Source organism: Manis pentadactyla, chromosome 11 (assembly GCF_030020395.1).
Source record: "Manis pentadactyla isolate mManPen7 chromosome 11, mManPen7.hap1, whole genome shotgun sequence".
NCBI classification, from domain to species: Eukaryota; Metazoa; Chordata; class Mammalia; order Pholidota; family Manidae; genus Manis; species Manis pentadactyla.
Genome location: NC_080029.1, coordinates 92,531,266 through 92,559,134, shown reverse-complemented (window position 1 = coordinate 92,559,134; position 27,869 = coordinate 92,531,266). Strand labels below are relative to the sequence as shown.

The following is a 27,869-nucleotide window of genomic DNA, read 5'->3' as shown; positions in this document are numbered from 1 at the left end:
AGTAGGAAGCAGGACAGACCTTTGTGGTTACATATCCCTTCATCCTCCTCACATCTCTCATTTATGTTTCCCCAGTTCAACCAAACACAACAGTATCTGTCTCATCATGGGATCCCCCAAAAGTGTCCCAACTGAAACACTGCCAGAGTGGATATTAGTGAAGCTCCCTGGGAATTGTATCAGGAAAAAGATTCTCTTTGCCAGTATCAGAGCTGGCAAACCCCCAAAGAGAAGCCAGCCCATGACCCCCACCCCCATTGCCCTCCAAGATAGGAAACTCTTTCCCTTACAAATTTTTATTATTTAAAAAATATTAACACATAATGTATTCTTGTGGTACAAAGATCCTAAAGGATATACAGAAAAAAGCCTTATTCTCAGGCACTAAATTTCTCTGCAACAGAAGTGATAACTTACCAGAAATATTCTATATAAACACAAGCATATATATTCTCATATATATTTTCCCCCAATCCACCCCCACACCTTTTATACAAATGCAGCATACTGTTCACACTGTTCTATACCTTGTTTATTCCATTTAACTATATAGCTTGGAGATTTTTCTGTATCAGTTTATATAGAGCTACTTCGTTCTTTTTCATGCTTTTATAGCATTCTATTGCATGCATGTCCCATAATTTATCTATCTAGTCAAGCATCTTATTTATGGACATTTACTTTCCAATTATTTTGCTAAACCAATACAATTGATGTACTTGTACAAATTTCATTTCACACGTTTGGTTATTGCCTAATAGAATATGTAGAAGTGGAATGACTGATGCAAAAGCATAGACATTTAACATTTGGGTAGATATTACTTAATATCCCTTCATAAAGCTGCACCAACTTACACTCCTACCAGCACTTTAAGAGAGTAACTATTTCCTTACACCATTACTAACTCAGAAAGTTGTCTGATAGGTGAAATAAATTGTATCCCAGGGTAGTTTTACTTTGCATTTATTTTAAGTGAGGCTGGACATCTTTTCATGTAGTTAAGAGAAATTTGAATTTCCTTTTCTGTGAATTGTCCATCAAACCCTTTACCATTTTTTTTGTTGATTTGTTGTTCTTTTCTTATTGATTTGCAGGTAACTTTTACATTAAAGAAACTAAGTATTTGTGATGAGTTTCAAACATTTCCCCTAATTTATTCTATGTCTTTTAACTTTATGATGTAAAAATTTTTAAGGAATCAAATTTAGCAGTCTGTTTGTTTGTTTTTTGCTTCTGGAGTTTGTGTAATATTTTTAAAGCCCTTTCTTAGGATGACTTAAAAGAAGTCTCTTGTCTGCTTGTATTTTTGGGATTTAATTTTTTTACATTTAGAGTTTTGATCCGCCTGAAATTTATTTTGGTATATGATGCAGGTAGGAAAACTACTTTATTTTGACAAGGTAGTTATCCCCAAACCATTTACTAGTGAATCCTTATCTTCCCCACTGATTCAAAGTGCCACTTTTGGCACATATCTAATGCACCCATGTAGTCTATGCACTTTTCAATTACAGTAATGTCGTAATATATTTTGATATCTAGGAAGCCTGGTCATACTACAGGCTTCCCAGATATTAAAACATATTTAGATCTTTTTAGATCATATTTTAGATCTTTTAGAAATGTCTTTTTGAAACTTAGAATCAATTTTTTTTAGTTCAGAGAAAAAGCATTTTATTGGGAATGCATTAAAATTAGGATCTAAATTATCTGATCTTTCATAATTATTTTTTAGCAGATTCATGTTTCCCAGGTAAAAATCGTGTCATCTTCAAATGATGAAAACTTTACTTCTTCATTTCTCATGAAGAATCTTTTTGGGGGTAAGTGAGAAGGCAGCAGCTTCATTTTTTTACATAATAAGATCCTTCAAATGGGCAATGGTTCAAAGCTGTTAAAGTATAAAATGGTAAACAGCAGAAAAATCACCTTCCTACCCAATCCCCAGCTGTAGTTTCTTTTATCCCCTCCTGTAGATATCCCAGATACATGCAGCCCAGCACAGCTGCCCTGGGAGCTTCTGGTGACACAGTTTTAGAAGCCCAGGCAAAAGTTGGATTTTAGAGGCCAAAGAGCGCCAAGTGGGGGATTCTTTCCTCTGTCTTGTCTCCTCAGTGATTAAGCAAGTAGGAATAGAAAAGGCACAGACCCTGAATCCCAGGGTAGCTCCAAACCTTCCCTAGCTGAGTGTCCCAGATCCAGCAAAATTGGAAGAGCCGGGCTCTGGCTTCTGCTTTTAGGATATTTATTTTTCACCAGAAAATGCTACTTCCTTATCTCTTTCACACAGATGTATCCCAGACATACATGTTCTCTCTTTATGTTATCAAAACAGCCCATGAACATCTAGCAACTTGCAGCCCATGATATGTTCAGGGCCTGAGATTTGGAGTTGGATATGGGCCCCTGTTTGTGGCATCATCTCTTCCAGAGTCTTCCAGGTGTTGTCCAGGTAATATTTCTGAGGGGCTCATAAAGCCATTGAAGCAACGGGCTTAGAATTTTCTTCTGGGCTTCTCCAGCTGGCAGATCTTCCCCTGTTCCATGCCCCACTCTGGCCTGTCAGGCATAGCCCTACCTGGGCCTCCTGGCACAAGAGATAAAATGAAAAAGGGTAACTCCCAGCAGCTGGTCCAAGAGATATCAGCCAGCAAAGAGTAGGAGAGAAGAAACATGTGAGGGAGCTCCCAGGCTGGGGGGTGGAAGGAAACTCCACTGTTTACATGTTCTTAGGCCAACAAAAGTACCTCCATCATTTTCTGTCTGGCAGATAGATTCAGAGAGGGAGCCCAGAGTACCAGTTCAAGACAGGCATTTCCTGTGGTCCTGTGGATAAGAAGAACCTGCAGCCATGGGACAGGGTGAGCCACGCCAGCTCTCCTCAGGGCTTACTGGACTGTCAGTTGCATCTCCATCATTAGATGTTTTCATTAAAGGAAGTAGGATGGTGCTGGAGGTGATGGTGGTGTGGCTATAATGTGTGAGGGTGTGGTGAACTGGTGCCGGTGGTGGTGGTGGGGCCACGGTGGGGGCTGGCAGTGCGGGCTGTGGTGGGGCAGCTGTCGAGTGGCAATAGGATAGTATGTTTGTGGTGAATTGGTGGTCATAGTGGTGATGATGGTGATAAGATGGTGATGGTGGTTAACATAGATTGATATTCTTATCCTAGTATCATCGTAACATGACTGTTCTCACTGGGTTGTGATATAGATGGGAGACGACTCTGGGAAAGCACGACAGTGTCATAGCTCAGCATTAAGTGGAACAGAAGGGGAGGAGGTAGAGAATCGCTGAAATGGGCAGATGCAGACATAAAGCAAGAAGACAGGCAGAACCAGAGGATGTAGAAACCTCAGGGGCTTCTGTGTCAGTTGGTTACCACATTTACATGTCTCACCAAATTCTCATTTTGAGATTTGTCAGGAGATAGACTGTCAGGAGACTCTCAGGCCCCCTCCCTATAGTGTTTGGTGCTGTGGGTTTGGTGAGCTTTAGGTGAAGGAGCCACCTGTGATCACAGGGGAGTTGGTGCTACTCTCTGGGCTTTACTTTTCATCATAAAATGAGAGAATGGGACTCAGTCATTTCCAAATCAGCTCTAAAAATTATCTGATGGTGTTCTAAGGAAAACAGAGTAGGGTGAACACATTTCTGGGTTGATTTATTGCTTTTGGTTTGGGACCAGGAAAGGTCAGCAAGGGGAACAGCATTGCTCTTATTAATAACAACAGCCTCATTTAATGGGGCTTACTATGTATCTGACACTGGGCTAAGTGTATAATATACTTTCCTTCATTTAATTTCTACAATGCTGCAAGGAGGGATGAATATTCTAAGGACGAGGAAACTGAGGCTCAGGGTGGTTAAGTTACTTGCCTGAGGTGGCACAAGTAGTGAGTATGTTGAATCAAGGATTTGAACACTTGGCCCCTCTGACTGCAGGATCTCTGCTTTTACTTAAGTTGTCATGTTTACCTCCTCATCATGATTTTTCTCTTTTCCATAATAGCCCTGGGGATTGAGAAATGTGACTTCCAGGAAGCAAGAAACAATGAGGAGCACCACACCAAGGCCATCAGCTCCCAGCGCCTCCTTGTCAGGAGGGGGCAGCCCTTTACCATCTGCCTGCACTTCCGGGTTCCCATTCACAAATTTCTGCCTACCCTGAAGAAGGTTACCCTCATTGCACAAACTGGTAAGTGGGGCAGGCCTCGACCCCTCTGGTAGCAGGACTGGGGGGGTTCTTTCTAAGCACCTCCTCAGGGAACCGAGGGGCAAATGTTCCACATCCTGTGGGACCTTTGTACCCACCTAGCAGGAACATGTGTGGATGAGAAAAAATGCATAACAAATAACGTTTATTGTTACTGAGAAGGTGCTCAGCAGCATTATCACTAAGGAGTTCCTTTTGACTGCAAATACCAGTTTTGTAGAAAAGCCTGAATGGGATCTAATTAATCTAGGCTCAATCAATAAAACATTTAATTGCTACTCTTCATTGAATCTGTACTATAGATCAGATATTGGGCCAAGAGCTTTACCTGTAATATCTCCTTAAGACCTTATATCAGCTCTCCGTCATGCATTTTATGCACTGTGAACCTTTTTGAGATGTAGGTCCATGCGTGCTGGGAACCATGCTCTCCCATCGCTCTTTATTGTCTCCCATTACTGGATGGGTTGCTTTCATTCTCCTCCACAGCCAGTTTTCACCCATCCCAACTTTGTGATACTTGACTTTATTACTTGGAGTTGTGACCAAGAGGTCCAAATGACCAATTCATCTCTGTGACTGCAGGAAAGCAGCCTTCTGGAGCCAACAAGACCCAAGTCATATTCCCAATTTCCAGTCTGGAGGACCGGAAGTGCTGGAGTGCGATGGTGGAGGAGAGAGACGACCTGTCCTGGACCATCTCTGTGACCACGCCTGCAAATGCTGTCATTGGCCACTACTCACTCCTACTGCACGTCCGGCGCAGGAAGCCACGCCTCCTGGGCCAGTTCACACTGCTCTTTAACCCGTGGGCTAGAGGTGAGTTGGGACCTGGGCCAGCCTGGGCTGCACAGGGATTCAAGCCACCAGGGCTGGGGCACAGCTCTGGCAGCAAGCGACTGCCTGGCCTCAGCGGACAGTGCCCTCTCTGGGTAGCACCAGCATTTGGGCACCTGTGGCACTGCCCCCAGGATGAATGCCCTCAGACCCAGGGCCCTGTCTCGGGGTCAGCCCTGCAGAAGCAGCCTGGGACTTTCCACTGAAAACCAAGGCTTGTGTCACCACCAAGCCCGGCTGCTGGCTCAGGCTATTGGGCCACAGGGGTCGAGGCTCATTGAGATGACCCATGGACAGCTACCTATTGTAACAGTTCTGGGGCCACGAACGGGAAAGCATCTCGGGAATGGAGGCCACCTGAGGGACGGGCTTCTCCGTTTCCTTCCTGGGCTCCTGTAGTCTGTCTCCAAGGTGAATCCAGACTTGCGGGACCTGAGGTTTATGTAACTTGAGGGGTCCTCTTCAAGAAAAAGAATACAAATGTTTGAATTGCTAAGGCCCCTCGCAGGACCTGAGAGGTCTGTGCTACTGAGGCGCCTGAAGCTTCAGCTTCATCAGCTTCATAGTAAATCTGTTCTTTTTGCCACATCTGCTCCTCCCTACTTGTTATCTTCTTACTACAGACCATGTCCTCTCCACACTGACCTGTCTAAATATCTGACTGGAGGGGCAAATTAAACAGCCAGCCTCCTGAAGTCAGCAGACCATAGGTGGGCTTTTCTGGGTAAGGCGACCTCCTGCAGCCCATCCAGCGGCCACCTCTGCCAAAGCTCAGCCCTTGTTGGAGGCTATTTCTTCTAGAAAAAGTCATCAGAGTGATTGATGTGCCCCCAAAAGAGCCAACGGCACATCTATCCTTCTTCCTGTTCTGAAGATGGAGTCTGTCTTTCCTTTTCAAATCTGACACTCCACCTTAATGCATGGGTCTCCCGTGGGATGTTGGGAGAATGGAGAACAGTTTCAACCTGCTTTCCTGTCCTTGCTAACTTAGACAAAAAGCACAGAGCCTTTTGCTTTCAAGAGTTTCACTGCCAACCTGAAGGGGAACTCTTTCAAGGCAGGCCTGGGAAATGAGAGGAAACGTGGGGACATAGGAGAAATCTTCTCAGCTTCCTCTAGCCCCTGTCCCTGGACTCCAGTCCCCGACTCCCTTTGTATGTGGCACTTGAATCCCAGCAGGAATTCTCTCTCCAATTCTCTTGCTCAAGGTGGGGTTCTCCAGCCCCCCTCCTTCAGGCAGCCCTGGCTGTCCTCAGTTCAGGCTCTTCTTTGGCTCCAAGTAGGCAGGCATGTGGAATAACAGATGGGAATTGGTGTTCATTCTGGTGCCCCTGCCCCACGCGGGTGAATGTGGGTTCTGGGACCCTTCAGCTGGGGGAGGACACGTGGCTCTCCCTGTACCGAAAGGAAGACCCTCAAGCCATGTCCCTGCAAAGCTGAGGCATTATTGCACACACCTCACTGACTCTGAGCTTGCATCCCAAGCTAGGCCCTGGTGGCCAGAGCAAAGACACAGCAAAGACCATTCTTGGATAGTGTCCGGTTCTGGAGGAACCCATAGTCTTAAGTCCATGCCAGGATTCTTGCCTCCATGTTGGCGAGTTGGACCTGCCTATGAAGGCCTTTGTCTGTGAGTCTGTACAGAGATGTCTGTGTAGGCAGGGGTAAGCCGTTGGCTCTGCTCATTGGAGACGTGGTGAAGAGATGATCAGAGATTATCTGGGGCTCAGTCTCATCTTATACTTAGAGATGGAGCTCTCCTGGATTCAAAAGGAAATTTTACATCCTATAGTGAAAGTCCTATTGATTAGCAGGGAACTTTAAAGGAGACTGCACCCAGGTTAAGAGCAGGGTAGTGCTGCCTATGCTCTCTGATAATGTACTCCCCAGATCCCTGCAGAGCTGGGGACAAACACCTGTTTGAAGTGATTTCCCAAGAATTACTGTCCAGCTCACTTCATAGAGAACATTCAGGAGGGAGGGGCAGGGGTCAGGGGCTCTAAGGGCACATGGTTCTGTGATTCTGGGCCCCAGGTTTTTCATGGCTTCCTGATTTCTAATATCCTATCCTTCTGTTGCTTTGAGTACCCTCATCCAAGCTGGATGCCTAGAGGGGATGGTTTGGAAATCTTTTTCTCTTTCTAGTCCCTAGAAACCAGTCTAACCACCATCCACTCCACCCCAACATCAGGTGCAGAGAGACACTTGACAAGCAAAGCAGGTCCCCCCACTGTTCCCAGCTTCCTAGAGTGGGAGGCAGACTGCTGAACACCCCCCATCCTTCTCATGATCCCCAGCCCAACCCATTGATGAGACAGTAGGAGAGGCACCGGGGACACCGTGGAACTGTAGACTCACTTGGATACCCCCAGTGTGAAGAGCCAATGCTCTGGCTTCCAGTTTGCCCAGCCCCACTCTTCCCTCTGACCATCTGGCCAAATGCTCCCCTTCCCTCCTACTCACCCCTGTCAACCTATGCTTGATTGCTTCTTCCTGAAACACTATTGTTTTTTTATTTGAACTTGTAGGAGAGATGTATCAGGTCCACTGGGAAGCTCCCTGGACTGTTCTTAAATTCCCTTGGGCTGATAGCACTGTGGCTGCACACTCTATCTTCTGGGAACCCTTCTTAAAGTCAGCTTGTTCCTTTCTACCTGGCTGACCATGAAGGCCACCTTGGCTGGTCCAGGGACTCTGACCCCTTTGTCCACTCTGCACCAGAGAGGATGCCAGGTCCCACTTGGGGCAGCGGAAAGAGGGAGTTCCTCCTCAGTCTTCATCAGGCCCAAATGCGGAGCACAGGCCTGCAGCCAAACCTGACCTGCGCAGGGAGGGCAGAGGCCCGGATGTGGGGGGCAGGCCTAGCACCCCACAGGCCCTCAACCTTGCCTGCTTCTCACCAGTGGACGCTGTATTCCTGGAGAATGAGGCTCAGCGCGGGGAGTACTTGTTGAACCAGAATGGCCTCATCTACCTAGGCACAGCTGACTGCATCCAGGCAGAGGCCTGGGATTTTGGCCAGGTATGGGAACCTTGGGGAAGGAGAGGGGTTAGTGATCACCCCATAACCTTCAGTGTTCAGGCCAGATGGAGTTGGCAGGTCCCAAAGCCTGTGGTCGTGAGGCCATTTCTTAAGGCTATTTCAGTGTGTGATGCCTCTCTCCTCAGGGCCACATCAGACCATCCTCCACAGCTTCCAGAGTTACCTTCCTAAAGGCCACAGCAAACCAAACCTCTGTTAAATCTCCAGTCTCTGCAGGATAAAGCAAAATCCCCTGGCTTGAAACACAGGCCCTTTGCAGCCAGGCCACAGCTTCCTTTCCTCAGGAGCCACCTGGGGCTCCAGCTCCTGGCCATCCCCTGAACACACAGGCTGCATCTGCCTGGAATACTTTTATACCCTGGAAAACTCCTACCCATCTTTACCCAACTCCTCCAGCTCCCCAAAGGTAGAGAGAATCTCTCCACCAAGCTCTCTGCTCTGGGTTGGCATCTCTCCTACCCCTCAGCCATGTTGCTGAGACCTAGTGGACAGGGCTACATGTCCCCCTTTGTTCCTAAACTGTGGGATCCTCAAGGGCAGGAGCTTTCTTGGTATCCTCTGCACATGGGTCAGTGCTGGCAGGAGCAGGGCAGTGTGCTACATGGGAAACGATAGGAATGAACGGGAGCAACACAAGCGTGGTCTTCAAGAGCTCAAACCCTATTGGGAGAGTCAGACAACAGAAGAGGCAAAGGATGGGGGTGCCTGGGCACTGGGACCAGGAGGCACCGGGCAAGGGAAGGAAAAGCCAGAACTGCATCGGGGGGACAAGAAGCAAGGCAGGAAGGAGTGGAACCTGAATCTGGGAGAAGTAGGAAGTGACAGGGGCCGACTTGTGGGATGACAGACCTGCAGACCCTCATCATAGCCCTGTGTGGTCCTTACAGTTTGAGAGGGATGCCGTCGACCTCAGCCTGGACTTACTGAGCATGGACCAGCAGGTGGAAGAGTGGGGCAACCCAGTGCATGTGGCCAGAATTTTGGGCGCTTTGGTGAGTCAGGGAGGAGGGGTAGAGCCAGAGTGGGGAGGAGATGGAAGGGTGCAGCTGACAGTGCTGCCTCACCCCTAAGGCCATGGAATTCTTCAAATCACAAATAGTCCCCTTCCCCAAGGTATGAGGCACAGTCACTGGAGAAGGGTCTGAGTGAGGAGGGGACACAATAGCACCCACAGGGAGAGAAAAGCAAAGGCAGGAATCATCTCTGAGGACACAAGCCAGTGAGGACAAAAACCCTGGACTTCTTCAAAGCGCTCACCCTCCCCTGCCTCCTCCCCTCTGCCCAACCTGGGGGCTTAGGTCCTGGGGGAGGGGGGAGAGGGAGGTCCATCGGACTCAGTGCTGCTATGGTGGTCAAAGAAACTTGGTTTTGCTTCTAAATTATTCCTTAGAATATGCAGGCCAGGCAGGTCACTTGATTTCCCATTGTCCCTAATAGACTTTCACAGGAGTAATGTATTCTCCATATTTTCCTGTGCACCTGAACTTACCTTTGAAGAGGTAGGGAGGGACAAGGCCTGCCTATGAGAAGGAAGCTCAGAATAAGTGGGCCTCATGCCCCCAGGCAAGTGAAAGAGCTGTGAAATTAGCCCTAGTGAGGGGTGGTGCCCATGCTCTTCTTGGGGCTTGAGCTCTGATTGCTGATGTGGTCCACAGCCCCTGGCTTCAAAAGGACTTGTTAAAAAGGAGGGTCCCTGGGCCACACCCCTGGAGATTATAACCCAATGGGTAGGGTGGTGCCGAGAAACATGCAGGTTTAACAAGTTCCAGGTGACTCTGACACAGGTGGCCTGTTCACCATGCTTGGAGAACTGTCTGAGCCCTCCTCACCGGCCCCTGGAAGGTGTCTTGAACAAGGGCGCACCTAACATCCACACATTTTCCCAAACAGTTGCATGCTCTCAAGGAGAAGAATGTCCTGCCCAGTGCACAGACCCAGGACATCCAGGAAAGGGCGAAACTGCACAAGCGCCGGGGCAGCATGCCCATCCTGAGGCAGTGGGTCTCAGGCCGAGGGCGACCTGTGTGCGATGGTCAGGCCTGGGTGCTGGCTGCCGTGGCTTGCACAGGTACCAAGCAGGCTTGCCTGCCACACCCACTGGTCACCTTGGCTACTGTAGAAGCATCTGCCCTGCCTCTTGAGTGGGAGGGACATCTCCAAAAGCAGGCACCACCTCCACCCTGCAGCCTTTCCCTGCCTTCTGCACCCATAGCTGGTTCAGATACTCCATCTGGCCAAGAAACCAGCAACTTGTCCTGAGCAGCTCCTCCCCACCAGCTTCTGCTCCTTTTCTCCCTCAGCAAAGCTGGCCATCTGGCAGGCTCTGCTCCCAAAGTCACTTTCTCTCCAAGACTTCTCCTGCCCTGACTCCTGCCCCGACCATCAGAGTGAGCCCCCAGTGCTCTCAGCCTTCATGCATCCCGTGCCTGCATGTCAGCACTACCCTCCTTCATTTCCAGTGTCACCTGGCATTTAAGATGGTGCCTGCTCAGAGGAGACCCAAAATATGCCACCCTGCACACGCCACCCCAGGCCTCTCTGGTGCCTTCTGACTCTGTCCCCTTCCATGCAGTGCTGAGATGCCTGGGAATCCCTGCCCGCGTCATTACCACGTTCACTGCAGCCCAGGGCACCGGCGGGGAGTTGCTCGTAAACGAGTATTACAACGAGGAGGGGTTTCAAAACGGGGAAGGCCAGAGAGGCAGAATCTGGTGAGAAGCCCCAAAGGGATGAGCCTTCAGGCCCGGGAGGACTCTTCAACTACAAACAGTCCCACATGGTATAACCCGATGGGAACCCCGCACCCCGAGTGGCCCTGGAACTGAGCGAGGGCCTTCAAGATTCTTGGAGGCAGGACACTGATGGTCAGTCGTGGCATGCACCCCTCTTCCTGGAAGTGCTGCAGCCACTTTTCCACAGTGCCCTCCCATCCGCATGACAACCACAACACTGCCATTTCTAGAACCTCTTCAAGACTCCATTTTTCCCCACTTGAATTGTTCCCTTTACTACCTTCAGGATCTTCCAGATGTACACAGAGTGCTGGATGAGCCGGCCTGATTTGCCTGGTTATAGCAGATGGCAGATTCTGAACCCAACTGCTCGTGATGGAGGTAGAGGCAAAGCTTGGGGGTAGTCCCAGGGCCACCCTGAGCTGCAGAGAACTGCACAAGCTGATGTTGCTCCTTGGAGAGGAAACAGGAGCAGTGGGTGGTCCAAAAGGGGAGTGCATCCCCTAAAACAGAAGCAGAAGGAATGATAGCGGCCAGCAGAACACTGACCTGATGCTAGTGGGCTCAAAGGAACAGAGGTGTTAGCCATCTCGGCCCAAGGCTGGGGAGACTAGCCCCACTTCAGAGCAGCAGGCAAGGGAGCTGAGTCTCAGTGAAGGGTGGAGGGTCTTAAGGTAGCTGGTGGGTGTGGGCTTGTAGGGTGGGACTTCTGAGGTGATGGATAAAGAGGGTATCAGGAAAGGCTCAAGCTCAGAGAAGAAATTTTCAGGAGCCATACAAGGATGGCTCTTCTTTCCCCAGGAACAGACTCATCATAGAGCCTGGCATATAATGAGTGCTCAGTAAAGGTGACTGGGTCTTGTCGTATCCATGGGAAAGCTGACTATGGAAATCCTATGGGCTATGTTCCTCGGAGGCTCTACCTGTCCAGTTTCTGAGAGGGCTTCCACTACAGGCCATGACTAAAAAGTATTGGCACTAAATAGCTCTAGTTTCACCTCTGCTGTGCCCTTGCAGAAACTCTGCCTAGTGCCCAACTCTGACTTTGCTCCCGAGGGAGGACAAGAGGGTCTAGGATGGGGGTGAGGTTCTGCAGCTCTAACCCAAGCAGAAGTCTGGGGTGGCTTCTCTTCTCACTGACCTTTCTTTTCCTCAGTCCTGGAGGCCTGTGATCTGGTCCCAGTCAGAGCCATCAAAGAGGGGATACTGGGACTGACCCCTACAGTATTGGACCTTTTTGCCGCAGTAAATGCCTCATGTGTGGTCTGGAAGTGCCGTGGGGATGGGACCCTGGAGCTGACTGACTCTAACACTAAGTACCTTGGCAACAACATTAGTACCAAGTGTGTGGGCTGTGACCGTTGCGAGGACATCACTCAGAACTACAAGTACCCTGAAGGTACTGGGCAGGGGGCTCTGGCTTCCCACCACAGGAAGCAGCAACAGGGAGAAGTAGTGGGTCAGATGCTAGCCAGAGAGTCACAGTCTTCCTCAGCATAGGAAACAGAGCTTCTAACCCCATTTGACACAATGGACATTTTGGGCCAGATAACTCTTTGTTGTGGGGGCTGTGCATCCTGCGGCTGACTTTTAGCAGCCCTCTGGCCTCTATCCACTAGATGCCAGCACACACACACCTACCACCAGCTGAGACAACCAAAAGTACCTCCAGACATTTCCAAAGTTGCTCCCAGTTGGGAATCACTACTATAAAACAACACATTTTACCCCGCCCCACTGCCAGAAGTCATCTTTCCTCACTTTCTACCCCTTTCCCCATCACCCCCAACCTGTCCCATCTTCCATATTAGTTAATGGCACCACCATCCACCTATTTGTCCAAATAAGAAGGCTCACCCTCTCCTCAACTCTTCTCCCTTCATGTCCCCCCATTACTCTCATGTCCTTCTCCTCATCTCCTTCCCCATTGCCTCTAGGTAACCCAGAGCCTCCTCATCTCTTGTTGCAGTATTACAACAGTCTCCTAACTGGATGCCCAGCCTCCAGTTTCTCCATCACTGTTCCCTTTCCCACTTCCAGTTTCCAGAATGAGTTTTCTAAGACACAAATGTAATTATGTTACTCTCCTGCTCCAGAATATCTCATGGCCCCCATTCCCTTGGAATAAGCTCAAACTCCCTCACTTAGGAAGATTCAGGTCTCTGCAAAACTGTTCTCAGAGACAGTGTGACTTGTCCAAAAGTTTACGGTACCACCATGCAAGGGGCAAATGCATAACCCTTGAAGAACTTGGTTCTTGAGTAACTTGGAAGAGACGTGGTGTATCTGTGCTGGGTCAGCCCAACACAGACCTCTTTTAGCTAAATATAGCCTTAAAGGTTTGCAAAGCTCATGTGGCTTTGGCATTTGAGCTGCAGTAGGGAAATGAATCTTAATCATGGGCTTTTATTAGAAGGATCTCAGGTAAGAGGTCTGCTTTGTTTCTGTCATTCTCCAGGATCTGTTCAAGAAAAAGAGGTGCTGGAGAGAGTCCAGAAGGAGAGAATGGAACCTGGGGAAGACAGTGGCACCAGTCCTCCCACTCTCAAGATTGCCAATCCTCTGTACCTGCTTTTGGAAGTGCCCAGCTCCCTATTCCTGGGAGGGGATGTCCCGTTCTCAGTGACCCTGATTAACCCCAGCGACCAGGACATGGTGGTACACCTGGCAGTTTGCGTGCAGGCCATGTACTACAACGGCATCCTTGCTGCCGAGCTCTGGAGGAAGAAGGCAACATTTACGCTCGTTGCCAACACAGGTAACTCTTTGTGGCCCCACCAGATACCCCCACACCCAGCTCCTACCCTGGACAGGCAGCAGCCATAGGGCAGCCCCTGCAGCACTGAGTAGATGGCTTCTAGGCCCTTGTGCACCCTCTTTCACACAGTCTCTCTCTCTCCCTCCCTCCCTATCTCTCTCTCTCTCTGTAATTCAACATGTATTTATTGAGCTTCACACAGAAAAAAACCCCACAATTCCAACTGTCATCAGATACATAAACAGACTATGGTAGCAGCGTCAGAAGTGTTTGATGAGGAAAGCAGTACACTGGCAGGAGAGTATTTCATGGCTGGAGCAGGCTGTCCCCAAGTAAACCAGACTGCCCTGGGTCCTAAAGGATGAGTAAGACTGTGACGGACAGAAAAGTGAGCCATGGGCATTCTAGGCAGAAGAACTGATATAGGCATGGGTTCCTCCTTCTCCCTGAGAATATCGTTTATTGGTCTGGGGGTGGGGTCCAGACACTGGTATTAAAAAAAAATCTCCCTATGTTATTCTAGGGTCAAAATTCCTGGACAAGAGTAATCATTCTCAACTTGGCTGCACATCAGAATAACCTGGGAAGGTTTGATGCTCAGCCTGTTCCCTAGACCAATTAAATCAGAAACCCTATGGTTGGACCAGAGCATCAATACAATTTTAATAACCTTGGGTGATTCCAATGTGCAGGCAAGGGAGAACCAGTGAGCTAGAGCTTGTCTGCCTTATTGTGATAGTCTCCTAACTGCCCCCCTGCCTCTAGTCTCTCCACCATATTCCCTTTCCAAGGATGGGAAGGGTGGAGGTGGGGAAGTGGCTGAGAGCTGGATGAGGCCAGATCATACAGGACCTTGCATTTCATGCCAAGGATTTTGAGTTTTGTTCTCTTGGCAATGGGGAGCCGGGGAAAGGCTTTAACCGGTAAAGTCAATGTGATCAGAAATTCATTAAAAAATAAAAACAAAACTTTTGGAAGAATGGAATGGAAGGAGTCAGAGTAGTGTTTCTCAACCTTGGCTACATGTTGCCATCACTGGGGAACTTGAAAAAATACTGATCCCAAGGCCTCGCCGCCAGATCTGATGTAATTGATTTGGTGTGGGGCCTGGCACTGGGATTGCTTTATAAAATTCCCCATCTGGTTGTAATGCGCATTCAAAGTTGAGAACCACAGGACTGGAAGTTAGAAAGTTTTGTAATAATCACGTCAAGGAACAAAGGACAGACTAAACTAGTAGCACTTTGAAGAGATATTAAAGAGATGGGGTAGATTTGACTTGTGAATATGTGTATATGGGGGGTGTGGGGGCGGCTGCTTCCAGTTTGGATACGCCTCCAGAACAGGGTAAATTGTGGGGAGAGCAGTTTGGAGAGAAGGATGACAAGCTCTGTCTGTGGTGTATCAGGTTGAAAATCCTATGAGACACCGAGCAGAGATGGCCAGTAGGTAGCTGGAAACCTAAACCTGGTATTCAAGGTAAAGGCCTGGGCTGGAGACCAGATGTGGGAATCTCAGCACAGAGGGAGCAGCCGAGAGTCAGGGCATCAGTGTGCTCACCGGGGTGGGAGAAGGACTGTGAAAAGATAGGTGAGGGGGGATCCTGGCAGCACCAGTGTGTAGGGGGCACTCAGGGAGGAGCAGAGAGTAAGGGAGATGGAGAGGTCAGAGAGAGGAAGGAGGCACCCAGCAAGGTCAGCAGAGCAGCCCAACGTGTCAAGGCTGAAAAGCTTCCATGCTGAAGAAAATAATCAGCAAAGCAAGAAAGTCTGAAGTCTCAGGAAAGATGGGTTATTACTGAAGGTGCAATCTCATTGGGGATGGGAGAGACAACTAGAATAAGTATTGTTCACATTTATTGTGCACTTATTTTTGGCAAGATGTATTAAGTGATCTATATGCATTATCTCACATCCTCACAATAGCCTTATAAGGCAGGAACCATTATTGTCTCCACTGTACAGAGGAGGAAACCAAGACACAGAGAGGTTAAATAATTTGCCTGAAGTTACACAGCTAAGCAGTAGGGATGGGGGTCAAGATAGAGCACAGATTTTAAAAGCAGAGGACTTGCCTTGGGCCAGGGAGATACCTCATCCTGTTGGGGGTGGTGGCAGCTGGGGTAGATGTCTATGTCTACAGTTGGGGAATGAGAACATGAGCTTGCAAAGACTGCTCAAGGATGAAGGATGGCTTCATTTGCTCTGCCAAAGGTCAAGAGAAGCAGCAGAGAATGGGAAAGGCACTAAGGTCATATTAAACAACGACTACATGGCAGGGTCTGAGATAAGCATTCAGAATCTCATTTAACATAAGCCATCCCACCAGGTAGGCCTTATTATTATTTTTTTTGGTATCATTAATGTACAATTACATGAGCAACATTATGGTTACTAGACTCCCCCCATTGTGAAGTTGCCACCACATACCCCATTACAGTCACTGTCCATCAGCGTAGTAAGATGCTATAGAATCACTACTTGTCTTCTCTGTGTTGTACTGCCTTCCCCGTGCCCCCCCAACTATATTATGTGTGCTGATCATTATGTCCCCTTTTCCCCCTTAACCCTCCCTTCCCATCTATCCTCCCCAGTCCCTTTCCCTTGGGTAACTGTTAGTCCATTCTTGGGTTCTATGAGTCTGCTGCTGTTTTGTTCCTTCAGTTTTTGCTTTGTTCTCATACTGCACATATGAGTGAAATCATTTGATACTTGTCTTTCTCCACCTGGCTTATTTCCCTGAGCATAATACCCTCTAGCTCCATCCATGTTGTTGCAAATGGTAGGATTTGTTTTGTTCTTATGGCTGAGTAATATTCCACCGTGTATATGTACCACATCTTCTTTATCCATTCATTTACTGATGGACACTTAGGTTGCTTCCACATCTTGGCTATTGTAAATAGTGCTGCATATGCTTTTTTCAAACTGGGCTCCTGCATTCTTAGGGTAAATTCCTAGGAGTGGAATTCCTGGGTCAAATGGTATTTCTATCTTGAGTTTTTTGAAGAACCTCCATAATGCTTTCCACAATCGTTGAACTAACTTACATTCCCACCAGCAGTGTAGGAGGGTTCCCTTTTCTCCACATCCTCCCCAACACTTGTTGTTGTTTGTCTTTTGGATGGTGATTTGTGGTTTTAATTTGCATTTCTCTGATTCTTAGCTATATGGAGCATCTTTTCATGTGCCTGTTGGCCATCTGAATTTCTTCTTTGGAGAAGTGTCTGTTCAGACCCCCTGCCCATTTTTTAATTGGATTATTTGCTTTTTGTTTGTTGAGGTGCATGAGCTCTTTATAGGTAGGCCTTATTGTTAGACAAGGAGACTGAGGCCAAAAGAACTTAACTCAATCTAGTTTGCAGCAACCTCACCATAGCCCCACTGAGGGCGGATCTCCTAGAGTGTTGGTGGAGGTGGTGATGGTGGTGGTGGGGTGGGTTTTGGGTGAGTTGAGAGTTTGAAATTGCTGTGAGGAACAAGGTGTCTTTCTGGCTTCAGTGAGACCCGGACTCCTTGGTGTTCTGCAAGGAACTATTTTTCCCAGGGCACACACACTCATCCCTTTGCACTGACAAACCGCCTGTCCTGTGTTTCAGCAAAGACAGCCACCACCACCCTGTCCTGTGCCTCTTTTGATCAAAGCCCCCCGGAGAACAGTTTCCTTAGGCTCATAGCCATGGCAACACACTCCAAGTCTGGCCTTACCTGCTTTGCTCAGGAAGACATCGCCATTTGTAGACCACGCCTTGTAATTGAGGTAAGTACAAGTCCTTCTCCAGATTTCTCTTGTTTGTTACTATTCAGGTCCCCATTTCAGAAGGGATTAGAGCCCCATAAGCTTCAGAGCAGGCGACCATGCTGCAGGATTACCAGAAACTTCTGGGTTGAGAGCTCCTTCTCTTGAAAGAGATGGTATCAAGTTAATACCTTCTTTTGTTGGCTAAGTCAAAGTTTCTAAAGTTGGGGCCTCCCAGTTGCTCTTCCATACTTAAAGGGATACTAAAGCCTGTGTTTAGCTAGCACTTTGTACATATGCCAATGTATTTTCACCTCCTTTATTTCTTTTAATACAAATGCCCTGTGAGGTGGAACTACTCCCATTATTCAGATGAGGAAGCAGTCTTAGAGAGCAACATGCCCAAGATCATAAAAATGGGACATTTTAGAGGCTGATGGCTCTTGGTCCAGTCTACTTGCCACATGTCTATCCTGGCCAAAGGGAAGCAGCCTGGTCCCTGCCCTCAAGGAGGTTATAGCTGGGTAAGGGGGACCCAATACTTGGTCTTTTATTTAAGTGCTTTAATACATATTCAAAGTCACTATGGGATAGGTGAAGTAAAGGGGATTAATTCCAGCTAATGGGTTTGAGAAAGACTTCATGGAGGAGATGTCATTTATGCTGGGCCTTGAAAAATGGGGAACTTTTAGTCCTGAAGTGGAGGAAAGCCATTGCAGGGAGAAGACTGAGCAAAGAGGCCCAAAGGAATGGAGTTTGAGGGGTTTTCTGGGGATGGAAAAGCGCTAACATGGCTAGGATGTCATTTAGTCAAGCCAAGAATATGCTGTCAAGCGATGCTGGAGAGGTGGGTTGAGGTCAGACCACAAGGGCTCTGAACGCCGACTGAAGCTGGATTCTGAAGACAGTGGGAAACCCTCCAAGGTCTCTAAGTGGAGGTGAGGCTCCATCGGAGATGGTCGGTGATGGATTAAGCATGAGAGTAAAAGGGAAGGACCAGGTAGAGGGATGAAGAATTCAGCTGTGGAGTTTGGGTCAAGATGGCAGAGATAAAAAGTAACTGAGGAGGGTATGGAGTGAGATCCTGGGAGGGGAAGGAGTAACGTGGCTCTGTGCTCTTGGCATCTGCTCCAGGTTTTGCTTCTTCCAACAGATGCCAGAGACAGCAGAGCAGTACCAACCCCTAAAGGTGTCAGTCAGCGTCCATAACTTCCTAGATGTTCCCATGGAGGACTGTATGATCTCCATCTTCGGAAGGGGGCTCATTCACAGGGAGAGGAGCTACAGGTAAGAATGCAAGCTTCTCATCTCAATGACACATCTCAACTGGCCAGAAAGGGACGCACCCAAGATTAATGACTGTCTTTGCCATGTCCACAGAGACAGAGGAACCACCCCTAGAAGCTGAACTAAAGGATTTGGGCCTCCTCTTGTTGCCACCATGTCACAGGGGGATGGGAGTGGGGGAGACTGTGTGCCCCATGGGCACCCTCCTGACCCTGGTTGCTGCCCTGATCCTGCAGAAAGGGCCTGGGTATTGCTGGTGATTGCAGGCAGGGGGTTAGGGCTGGGCACAGAAATATCACAGGGAGGCCAGGCTGCCTCATGACCACCACAATATAAGATCTTATTTACATATTCCCTTTTATTCCTATTCCCTCCTCCTATTCCCACCACCACCCTTCATTTTTTAATATGTGTATCTTTTCATTATTATGTGTAAGATGTGTACTATTGCTTCATAAGCCCAAATGTTCAACTTCTGTAAATGATGTTATGTCTAATCCTTTTTCTTTTCACTCAGAACTGTTTTTAAGATTCATCCATGTAGGTCAAGTCCATTGCCTCTGTTACATAATATTCCACTGTATACATCTTCTACTTCTTTTCTTTTTAAATTTTTTATTAAGGTATGATTGATATACACTCTTATGAAGGTTTCACATGAAAAAACAATGTGGTTACTACATTTACTCATATTATCAAGTCCCCACCCGTACCCCAATGCAGTCACTGCCCATCAGTGCAGCAAGTTGCCAGAGATCCACTATGTGCCTTCTCTGTGCTACACTGTTCTCCCTGTGATCCCCCACACCATGTGTACTAAACATAATACCCCTCAATCCCCTTCTCTCTCCCTCCCCACCCGCCCTTCCACACCTCTCCCCTTTGGTAACCACTAGTTCATTCTTGGAGTCTCTGAGTCTGCTGCCATTTTGTTCCTTCAGTTTTGCTTCACTGTTATACTCCACAAATGAGGGAAATCATTGGGCATTTGTCTTTCTCCGCCTGGCTTATTTCACTGAGCGTAATGTCCTCCAGCTCCATCCATGTTGTTGCAAATGGTAGGATTTGTTTCTTTCTTATGGATGAATAGTATTCCATTGTATATATGTATCACATCTTCTTTATCCATTTGTCTACTGATGGACACTTAGGTTGCTGCCATATCTTAGCTATTGTAAAAAGGGCTGCGATGAACATAGGGGTGCATCTGTCTTTTTGAATCTGAGAAGTTGTATTCTTTGGGTATATTCCAAGAAGTGGGATTCTGGGGTCAAATGGTCTTTCTATTTTTAGTTTTTTGAGGAACCTCCATATTGCTTTCCACAGTGGTTGAACTAGCTTACATTCCCACCAGCAGTGTAGGAGGGTTCCCCTTTCTCCGCATCCTCACCAACATTTGCTGTTCTTAGTCTTTTCAATGCTGGCCATCCTTACTGGTGTGAGGTGATATCTCATTGTGGTTTTAATTTGCATTTCCCTGATTAGTAACATGGAGCATCTTTTCATGTGTCTATTGGCCATCTGAATTTCTTCCTTGGAGAACCATCTCTTCATATCCTCTGCCCATTTGTTAATTGGGTTATTTGCTTTTTGGGTGTTGAGGTGTGTAAGTTCTTTATATATTTTGGATGTTAACCCCTTGTTGGATATGTCATTTACAAATATATTCTCCCATACTGTAGGATGCCTCTTTGTTCTGTTGATGGTGTCCTTTGCCGTACAAAAGCTTTTTAGTTTGATGTAGTCCCATGAGTTCATTTTCGCTTTTGTTTCCCTTTCTTGAGGAGATGGGTTCAGGAAGAAGTTGCTCATGCTTATATTCAGGAGATGTTTGCCTATGTTGTCTTCTAAGAGTTTTATGGTTTCATGACTTACATTCAAGTCTCTAATCCATTTTGAGTTTACTTTTGTGTAATGGGGTTAAACAATAATCCAGTTTCATTCTCTTGCATGTAGCTGTCCAGTTTTGCCAACACCAGCTGTTGAGGAGGCTGTCATTTCCCCATTGTATGTCCATGGATCCTTTATCATATATTAATTGACAATATATGGTTGGGTTTATATCAGGGCTCTCTAGTCTGTTCCATTGGTCTATGGGTCTGTTCTTGTGCCAGTACCAAATTGTCTTGATTACTGTGGCTTTGTAGTAGAGCTTGAAGTTGGGGAGCATAATTTCCCCTCCTTTATTCTTCCTTCTCAGGATTGCTTTGGCTATTTGAGGTCTTTTGTGGTTCCATATGAATTTTAGGATGATTTTCTCTAGTTTGTTGAAGAACACTGTTGGTATTTTGATAGGAATTGCATTGAATCTATAGATTGCTTTAGGCAGGATGGCCATTTTGACAATACTAATTCTTCCTATCCATGAGCATGGGATGTGTTTCCATTTATTGGTAGTTTCTTTAATTTCTCTCATGAGTGTCTTGTAGTTTTCAGACTATAGGTCTTTCATTTCCTTGTTTAGGTTTATTCCTAGGTATTTTATTCTTTTTGATGCAGTTGTGAATGGAATTGTTTTCCTGATTTCTCTCTCTGCTAGTTCATTGTTAGTGTATAGGAATGCCACAGATTTCTGTGTATTAATTTTGTATCCTGCAACTTTGCTGAATTCAGATATTAGATCTAGTAGTTTTGGAGTGGATTCTTTAGGGTTTTTATGTACAGTATCATGTCATCTGCAAACAGGGACAGTTTAACTTCTTCCTTGACAATCTGGATGCCTTTTATTTCTTTGTGTTGTCTGATTGCTGTGGCTAGGACCTCCAGTACTATGTTGAATAGATGTGGGGAGAGTGGGCATCCTTGTCTTGTTCCCGATCTTAAAGGAAAATATTTCAGCTTCTTGCTGTTAAGTATAATGTTGGCTGTGGGTTTGTCATAGATGGCCTTTATTATGTTGAGGTACTTGCCCTCTATACCCATTTTGTTGAGAGTTTTTATCATGAATGGATGTTGAATTTTGTCAAATGCTTTTTCAGCATCTATGGGGATGATTATGTGTTTTTTGTCCTTTTTTTCTTGATGTGGTAGATGATGTTGATGGATTTTTGAATGTTGTACCATCCTTGCATCCCTGGCATAAATCCAACTTGATCATGATGGATGATCTTTTTGATGTATTTTTTAATTCGGTTTGCTAAAAATTTGTTGAGTATTTTTGCATCTATGTTCATCAGGGATATTGGTCTGTAATTTCCTTTTTTTGTGGTGTCTTTGCCTGGTTTTGGTATTAGAGTGATGTTGGCCTCATAGAATGAGTTTGGAAGTATTCCCTCCTCTTTTATTTTTTGGAAAACTTTAAGGAGAATGGGTATTGTCTTCACTAAATGTTTGATAAAATTCAGCGGTGAAGCCATCTGGTCCAGGAGTTTTGTTCTTAGGTCGGTTTTTGATTACCAGTTCAATTTCGTTGCTGGTAATTGGTCTGTTCCAATTTTCTGTTTCTTCCTTGGTCAGCCTTGGAAGGTTGTATCTTTCTAGAAAGTTGTCCATTTCTTCTAGGTTATCCAGTCTGTTGGAGAATTTTTCATAGTATTCTCTAATAATTATTTGTATTTGTGTGGTGTCTGGATTGATTTTCTCTTTCTCATTTCTGATTCTGTTTATGTGTGTAGACTCTTTTTTTCTTGATAAGTCTGGCTAGGGGTTTATCTATTTTGTTTATTTTCTTGAAGAACCAGCTCTTGCTTTCATTGATTCTATTGTTTTATTCTTCTCAATTTTATTTATTTCTGCTCTAATCTTTATTATGTCCCTCCTTCTACTGACTTTGGGCCTCATTTGTTGTTCTTTTTCTAGTTTCATTAATTGTGAGTTTAGACTGCTTATATTGAATTGTTCTTCTTTCTTGAGGTAGGTGTGTATTGCAATATACTTTCCTTTTAGCACAGCTTGGCTGTGTCTCACAGATTTTGTGGGGTTGAATTATTGTTGTCATTTGTCTCCATATATTGCTTGATCTCTGTTTTTGTTTGGTCATTGATCCATTGGTTATTTAGGAGCATGTTGTGAAGCCTCCATGTGTTTGTTGGATTTTTCATTTTCTTTGTGTAATTTATTTCTAGTTTCATAGCTTTGTGATATGAGAAACTGATTGGTACAATTTCAATCTTTTTTAATTTACTGAAGCTCTTTTTGTGGCCTAGTATATGATCTATTCTTGAAAATGTTCCATGTGCACTCGAGAAGAATGTGTATTCTGTTGCTTTTGGATGTAGAGTTCTGTAGATGTGGGGAGTTCTGTAGAGTCTGTTAGGTCCATCTGTTCTATTGTGTTGTTCAGTGCCTCTGTCTCTTTACTTATCTTCTGTCTGGTTGATCTGTCCTTCAGAGTGAGTGGAGTGTTGAAGTCTCCTAAAATGAATGCATTGTATTCTATTTCCCCTTTTAATTCTGTTAGTATTTGTTTCACATATGTGGGTGCTCCTGTGTTGGGAGCATAGATATGTATAATGGTTATATCTTCTTGTTGGATTGACCTGTTTATCATTATGTAATGTCCATCTTTGTCTCTTTTTACTTTCTTTGTTTTGAAGTCTACTTTGTCTGATACAAGTATTGCAACTCCTGCTTTTTTTGTTAGTTGCATGAAATATCTTTTTCCATCCCTTCACTTTTAGTCTGTGTATGTCTTTGGGTTTAAAGTGAGTCTCTTTCAGGCAGCATATAGATGGGTCTTGTTTTTTTATCCAGTGACTCTATGTCTTTTGATTGGTGCATTGAGTCCATTTACATTTAGGGTGATTATCGATAGGTATGTAATTATTGCTATTGCAGGCTTTAGATTTGTGGTTACCAAAGGTTCAGGGTTAATTTCCTTACTATGTAAGAGTCTAACTTAACTCACTTAATATGCTGTTACAAACACAATCTAAAGGTTCTTTCTTTTCCTCCTCCTTTTTCTTCATTCTCCATTCTGTATATATTAGGTATCATATTCTGTATTCTTTGTCTATCCCTTGATTGACTTTGGGGATAGTTAATTTAATTTTGCATTTGCTTAGTAGTTAGCTGTTCTGCTTTCTTTACTGTGGTTTTATTTCCTCTGGTGACAGCTATTCAACCTTAGGAACACTTCCATCTACAGCAGTCCCTCCAAAATAGACTGTAGAGATGGTTTGTGGGAGGTAAATTCTCTCAGCTTTTGCTTATCTGGAAATTGTTTAATCCCTCCTTCATTTTATATGATAATCTTGCTGGAATAGGTAATCTTGGTTCCAGGCCCTTCTGCTTCATGGCATTAAATACATCATGCCACTCCCTTCTGGCCTGTAAGGTTTCTGCTGATAAGTCTGATGTTAGCCTGATGGGTTTTCCTTTGTATGTGATCTTACTTCTTTCTCTGGCTGCTTTTAATAGTCTGTCCTTATCCTTGATCTTTGCCAGTTTTATTACTATATGTCTTGGTGTTGTCTTCCCTGGGTCCCTTGTGTTGGAAGATTTGTGGATCTCCATGGCCTGAGAGACTATCTTCTTCCCCAGATTGGGGAAGTTTTCAGCAACTACCTCCTCAAAGACACATTCTATCCCTTTCTCTCTCTCTTCTTCTTCTGGTATCCCTATAATGAGAATATTGCTCCATTTGGATTGGTCACACAGTTCTCTCAATATTCTTTTATTCTTAGATATCCTTTTTTTCTCTGTGCCTCAGCTTCTTTGTATTCATCTTCTCTACTTTCTATTTCATTTATCGTCTCCTCCACTGCATTCAACCTGCTTTTAATACCCTCTATCGTGCTCTTCAGCAATTGGATCTCTGATCTGAATTCATTCCTGAGTTATTGGATATCTTTCTGTACCTGCATTAGCATGTTGATTATTTTTATTTTGAACTCCCTTTCAGGAAGAGTCATAAGGTCCATGTCATTTAAATCTTTCTCCGGAGTTATATTAATTTTACTCTGGACCAGGTTTCTTTGGCATTTCATATTTGTATGTGGCGCCCTCTAGTGTCCAGAGCTCTACTCTGGAGCTGCTCAGCCCCTGAAGCAATGTCAGGGGTTGCAGGGGAGCGGTAATGGTGCCTGGGGGGAGGAAAGAGCTGTTCCCCACTTCCCAGCTGCTGTGCCTGTCTCCACTGCCTTAACCAGTGGGCCGAGCACACAGGTATACACTTTTGTCCCAGAGCAGCCGGATATGGATCCCTGCTTTCCACAAGCGGCTGGAATCTCAGTCTCTCCAGGAATTCTGCCTCTATTAAATTTCCAACCCGGTAGTCATGTGAGTATCATGAAAGTACCATGAAATGTAGGTTTGTGCTCCCAGAGCAGATCTCCGGAGCTAGGTATTCAGCAGTCCCAGGCAATCCACTCCCTCCGTGTTCTGTTTCTCTTCCTCCCACTGGTGAGCTTGGGTGGGAGAAGGGCTTGGGTCCCGCCTGGCCACAGCCTTGGTATGTTACCCTGTTCCGTGAGGTCTGCTCTTTTCTGCAGGTATATGCAGTCTGGCACCGTCCTCTTTCCTGTTGCTCTCTCAGGATTAGTTGCGCCAACTATATTTTCTAATTATATCCAGTTTTAGGAGGAAGCCTCTGTCTCTCCTCTCATGCGCCATCTTTTTTTCTACATCTTCTACTTCTACCACCCCGCTCTCCCACGGTGGGCACCCGGAGTGACTCCACCTCTCAGACAACACAGATACTGTTGCAATGGACATCCTTACACATGTCCCCTCATACACTTGTTTGAAACTGTGGGGTGGTAGGGAGGGAATATATATCCCCAGGAATGGAATTGTTGGGTCACAGGATATCACCTGGCTTGAGCAGGTACTACCAGATTTCTTTGCAGAATGGCTGCAGAAGTCTGCATTCCCTCCAGCAGTACATGAGTTTCTATATTCTTACCATTCCTCCATTCTTAGCAATACCCAGATTTCTTTTTTTTCCATTCTAATAGAAATAAGGTAGTATCTCATTACTGTTTTAACACGTAACTCCTTATATGTTTCTTAGCCTTTTCTGTCACCTCCTTTATAAAAAGTTTACATTCTGCACATTTCTTTTGGTGTTCCTGCCTTTTTTTCTTGTTGATTTCCTGTAGGAGTTCCCTGTATAGGCTAGGTATTAGTCCCTTGTTGGTTTTAAATGTTGCAAGTATCTTCTTTCATTGCCTCTCCTCTCCTGTCCACCGCGTCTTTCGTTAAACACACAGTATAGAGGTCCTGATGCCTACTCTTATGTCCCTGAGGTATGTGACAGGTTGTCTGGTTACTGAACCACTGCCTCAGGCTCATGAAACTCAATGAATCATTCCTGCCAGTAAGTTGGGAGAAGGGACTGCCAACATTTAACCAGACTTTTGTGGGATCCCAGATCAATTATGGGGCAAAGCTCTTCAAAGGAAATTTGCACTATTCCCTCAGTCACCATAGAAAGGTTCAGTCAGGCCAGGAAGTTGCTGATTGGGTTCCAAACACCACCTGTTGACATGATGACATTTCTCTCCATATGCCCACTGTACCCACTGCACTTAGTAATGTGAAGGTTCTAGAACTATAGCCTTTCCAATCAGTACTATTACCAAGAGTGGGACTACACTGAAGTCACAGGTGATAATAGAAACAGACGCAGCTTGGATGCCCTTGGAAAAGGATGTTTCTCTTCCCAACCAGCAATTGCTCCCCATAGGGAGGGTCCTGTCTTCCACTCCCTTAAACCCTCTTCTTAGCAGCAAGGTACGAAAATGTTTCTTTCTTCATAGTCTACCTCTTCAAGTAGGGAAGGATCAGTCACTGGGACCAGCAATGCAATGAACCTGGGACAGAACTAGCACCTACCTTTTCCTGTATTTCAGATTAGGTTTGGTGCAGCCCAGAAAAACTCTGCGTACCCAATTCCAGTTCACGCCAACACAGGTGGGGCTCCAGAGGCTCACTGTGGAAATGGACTGCAACGTGTTCCAGAACCTAACCAATTACAGAAGTGTCACTGTGGTGGCCCCCTCTGGCGTGAACTCCCAGCTCTAGCATCACTTTCTCCAGCCCACCCCCTTGAATCTGTAATCTAAAACCAAACGTGCTGGGAAGGGAAACTTTGCTTATCAGACAAGTAAATCTCCACTCAGGTTGAGAACAGTGACCAAGAACAAAACTAGATTCCCAGAAATCAAAACAAAAGACATTCTCTTCTGTCACCCCAGCTTAAAGCATCTAGGAAGACTGGTTGTCTTAGAATAGCAACTACTGGGCTTGAGTGACAAAAAGAAGCCTTTGGAAAGGCATTTGGCTAAGTACATTCAGATTTCTGAGACTGAGGGTTTTTTATAACCATTTTGCTACTCACTAACACATTATGAGTAAGAAAAAGAGCCTAACATTTAAATCACTTTTGCATTTCTGTTGAAATGGGAATTTTAAGTAATCCTAAGACTATATTATTGTTGTTATTCCTGATCATTATCCTTAAAGATCCAAAGATGACTGAACAAAGTTAAAACATTTACAACACAGGACTTGAGAGTAGAATGGTCTTCTAGATTCAGCTATTGATGTCTTTATTAGACTTCTATATTCATTAAGTATCCCACAATTAAAGTCTGATGTTAGTAACATGAAATTGGTCCAGTAAAGAAATATGAATATTATTTGGTATATAGAAAATAGGCTGTATAAGAAAAAAGAACTGGACTCGTTTTGTACAGTTACGACTTCCTGTTTGTTTACATTGTTTTGTTGCTTTGGCACTCTTTGATTTTAGTTCCTTTTCTTTGACGCTTGTTAAAAGTGCGGAATGGTACTTCACAAAAATAAATTAAAACTCATTTGACTCAGAGTATTATGCTAAGTGAAATAAACCAGGCAGAGAAAGATAAATACCGTAAGATTTCACTTGTAGGTGGAATCTAAGAAAACAAAACAAAACAGAAATAGACTCATAGAAACAGAGAAGAGGTTGGTTCTTACCATGGGAGGGATAGGGGTGGTGGTGAAATAGGTGAAGGGCATAAAGAGGCAAAAAATCTCAATTATAATATAAACTAGTCATGGGGATGAAAGTGTAACATAGAGAATATCTTCAATAATATTGTAATATCTATGTTGACAGTAACTACACTTATTGGGGTGAGCATTAATAATGTTGTATACTTGAAGCCCCTATATTATTGTGTATCAACTACACTTTAATTAAAAATTATAAAAAAAAACAAAAAAAACTTACTTGATATAAGGTATTTCAACCCCAAGTATACACTAGTTGCTCAGAAGAATGGTCGCTGTTGCTAATTATACATAAAGAGACCATGGGGACATCAGAAGGGT

The 27,869-nt window shown here is 45.4% G+C and overlaps 1 protein-coding gene across 6 annotated transcripts; it reads left to right on the top strand.

Annotated features, from left to right (window-relative positions):
• The first annotated feature begins 1,316 nt into the window (after positions 1-1,316).
• Positions 1,317-27,472, top strand: EPB42 (erythrocyte membrane protein band 4.2). Of its 6 annotated transcripts, XM_057488753.1 has the most exons (15): positions 1,317-1,826; positions 2,294-2,455; positions 2,778-2,864; positions 4,013-4,198; positions 4,802-5,035; positions 7,957-8,075; positions 8,984-9,088; positions 9,987-10,164; positions 10,669-10,807; positions 11,115-11,209; positions 11,985-12,227; positions 13,287-13,586; positions 17,185-17,345; positions 18,478-18,611; positions 26,405-27,472. In XM_057488753.1, exons 3-15 carry the CDS (start codon positions 2,855-2,857, stop codon positions 26,574-26,576), a joined length of 2,076 nt encoding a protein of 691 aa, XP_057344736.1. In that variant the 5' UTR covers positions 1,317-1,826; positions 2,294-2,455; positions 2,778-2,854; the 3' UTR covers positions 26,577-27,472. The 6 variants fall into 6 exon arrangements, 5 of the variants coding, with proteins under 5 accessions (XP_057344736.1, XP_057344734.1, XP_057344737.1 ...); XM_057488751.1 differs by having other exon boundaries at positions 1,317-2,455; positions 2,774-2,864; XM_057488754.1 differs by lacking the exon at positions 2,778-2,864 and having other exon boundaries at positions 1,317-2,455.
• The last annotated feature ends 397 nt before the right edge of the window (positions 27,473-27,869 follow it).